General features: G+C 37.8%; 1 protein-coding gene across 2 annotated transcripts in view; it reads right to left on the reverse strand.

The window, feature by feature from the left end:
- ern1 (endoplasmic reticulum to nucleus signaling 1) overlaps nt 1-2,490 on the reverse strand; it is a 23,239-nt gene that overhangs the window by 12,840 nt on the left and 7,909 nt on the right. For both annotated transcript variants that reach the window (XM_032538151.1, XM_032538152.1), the window contains exon 2: nt 1,969-2,089. In XM_032538151.1, the coding sequence (XP_032394042.1) occupies nt 1,969-2,089 (121 nt within the window). The remainder of the gene's footprint in view (nt 1-1,968; nt 2,090-2,490) is intronic.

Consider the following 2,490-nt stretch of genomic DNA (forward strand, 5'->3'; position numbering starts at 1 on the left):
TATATATATATATATATATATATATACACACACACACATACACACACACATACATACATACATATACATACACACTTGAAACTAAGTTCAGCTATAGTGAGAAGGTTACAATACTACAATAGCTTTTTAAGCCAGAAGACAAAGCAAGGCCCTGACCTCTAATGCTACTAGACAAACACACCTCCCTGCAGTGTGAACATACAGGGCGTGGACCAGATGGTGCTGATCTCTGTGGAGGTGCCTGAAGAGGTCAACAATAGCAGGGGGAGGCATTGGATTACCTGAAGGTGGTCATTGACTCTTGTGCTCAAGAAGCATCAGCATTCGTTAGGTGTAATTGCAGAAGGTGGTGAGAAAACAATGGTTTCATGAAAATACGCTAACCACAATAAGCGTTTACATAAATACATGTTTGCAAAGCCGACAGGGAGTGACAAGCAAACAGGGAGAGGACATGCATGTGGGCTTGTATTGTCTTTGTCCAGGGAAAAGATTTCTGCTTCCCCTTCATTATGTGGGTGTATGGCTGCCTGACTGGAGCACAATTACAGGTGTGTGTGAGGCCTGGTACAGAACTGGTCAAATTTATATTCAATAGCTCTTCCAGAAAAACAGATGATGCGGAGGAAGCAGTCTCTGCCTCTGATTATTAATGACTTGGGTATTAGGTGGACCTAAGCAAGATTTGTGGGTTCAAACCACAGTAGTTTAGATATCTCATGAAATTTTGTGATCCTTAAAAATGTGAGAAACTGAACGCTTAGAACAGGAAAGTCAGAACAGTCTTTAATTGTCATATGATATGTATCTCTTATTCTAAGAAAGATTAACTACCTGAAACAACAGCATACCTTAGATGGACGTTTTCAGCAAAAGTTTCAATAAATATCCAGTGTATCGTATCTAATGCAGTAGGGCTGCACAATTAATCAAATTTTAATCACGATTTTGACGTCCCACGATCAAATTTGCGTGATCGAGCGATTTCTTTTTAAATGCGTAATTTCATAGAATGCTCCAGGTATAGATAAGAAGATTGTAACATAATATAGATTTAAAAGCAGTGATAAACAGCTTATGTGACAATAAAATTTGTTTTGGTTAAAATCAACAAATTATATCGTGAGAATAATCGTGATCACAATTCTGATCAAAATAATCGTGATTATCATTTTGGCCATAATCGTGCAGCCCTATAATGAAGTTCCCATCGTATAGTGTCTACATTACCATTCATAGTACACGCTGTGCGTGCAGTTGACACTACAGCAAAGTTACTTTCCCTTGCCCACTCTGACCTTGATTACATGCTATTCTTTCCCCTCTCTTGGTTAATAATTATCCAGTTTCCATGCCTAGCACAACATCCCACAGCATTGCCTTGGCTTAATCCCTAAAAACATTTCCTATATTATAATAAATAAGTATAATTAGTAATACCAAAAAGCCCTATCTGTAATTTTTGACAAAATTTAATTACAGGTACCATGTTTTCTTTTAAATAATCAGTTTTAAGAATTTGTTTTGTTTCTCAACCGGTTATAATTAAAAAATATTTGCCTGTTTAACTCCCATGTTTAGAAGCATTACTGGGGTAAACACACCTTAAACTGCAATAGAAGGTATTAGTGACTGAAATTTAATCCTTTTCTATTAGGAGTGGTAATGCATTTAAAAAATCTTTTGGTTTAAATTCTGCTGGTGCAAAAACATCTTTGTTCTAACCAATAGAGCAATTCAGACAAGTAACAGAGCTTTGATTTGGCATCAAAGTCTCACATGTGACCCCCCACTTCCTTTAATTCTTTAGTTAAAGTATTACTGATTTGTTGTGCTATACCCTGACATTGGAAATGACTAAAGCCACAATCACTTCATTGTGGTTAAAAGAAAAACACCAATGGGAGCTCATCTCATTGTTTTACCTGTGGCACCACAACAAAAGCACACTGCACTTTCTCCTCTTACCTTCTTTCAAAGTCCATTTGATAGAGCCGGATTTCTTGCTAACAGCATGCAGGTTTCCATCCAGGGTGGACACAAAGAGCAGGCTTTCAGGAAGGGAAACTGTGCTGGCACTGCAAAGCCCCTACAGAAACACAACACAAAACTCAAAGTCATGTACTACAAACAATCCCATCTATACTCTCTACTAATTATAATGCACTTTTATCATCATGATAACACAATAAACTCATACATTAGCAAGCAGGCTTGTGTGAGCATGTATGCCCTTTAAGTCCACAGCTTAGGTCAAAAGGTGTGCTCTTGCACTGTGGTTGTGAATAATGACATCAGCCACTAATCACTCAGACATTACTTATCCTCACACACACCTGGAGCAAACATTAGTGCTATCAAACTTATAGCATGCCAATGAAATTATTCACACAAAGAAAAGTGGCAGAAGATGGTCCATTGTCTGACAAATGTTACTGCATGCTATCTGCTTTCATCATCACCCCAGTATAGTTAGCATCTTGCTGGGGA

This window comes from Etheostoma spectabile, chromosome 15 (assembly GCF_008692095.1).
Source record: "Etheostoma spectabile isolate EspeVRDwgs_2016 chromosome 15, UIUC_Espe_1.0, whole genome shotgun sequence".
Lineage (NCBI taxonomy): Eukaryota > Metazoa > Chordata > Actinopteri > Perciformes > Percidae > Etheostoma > Etheostoma spectabile.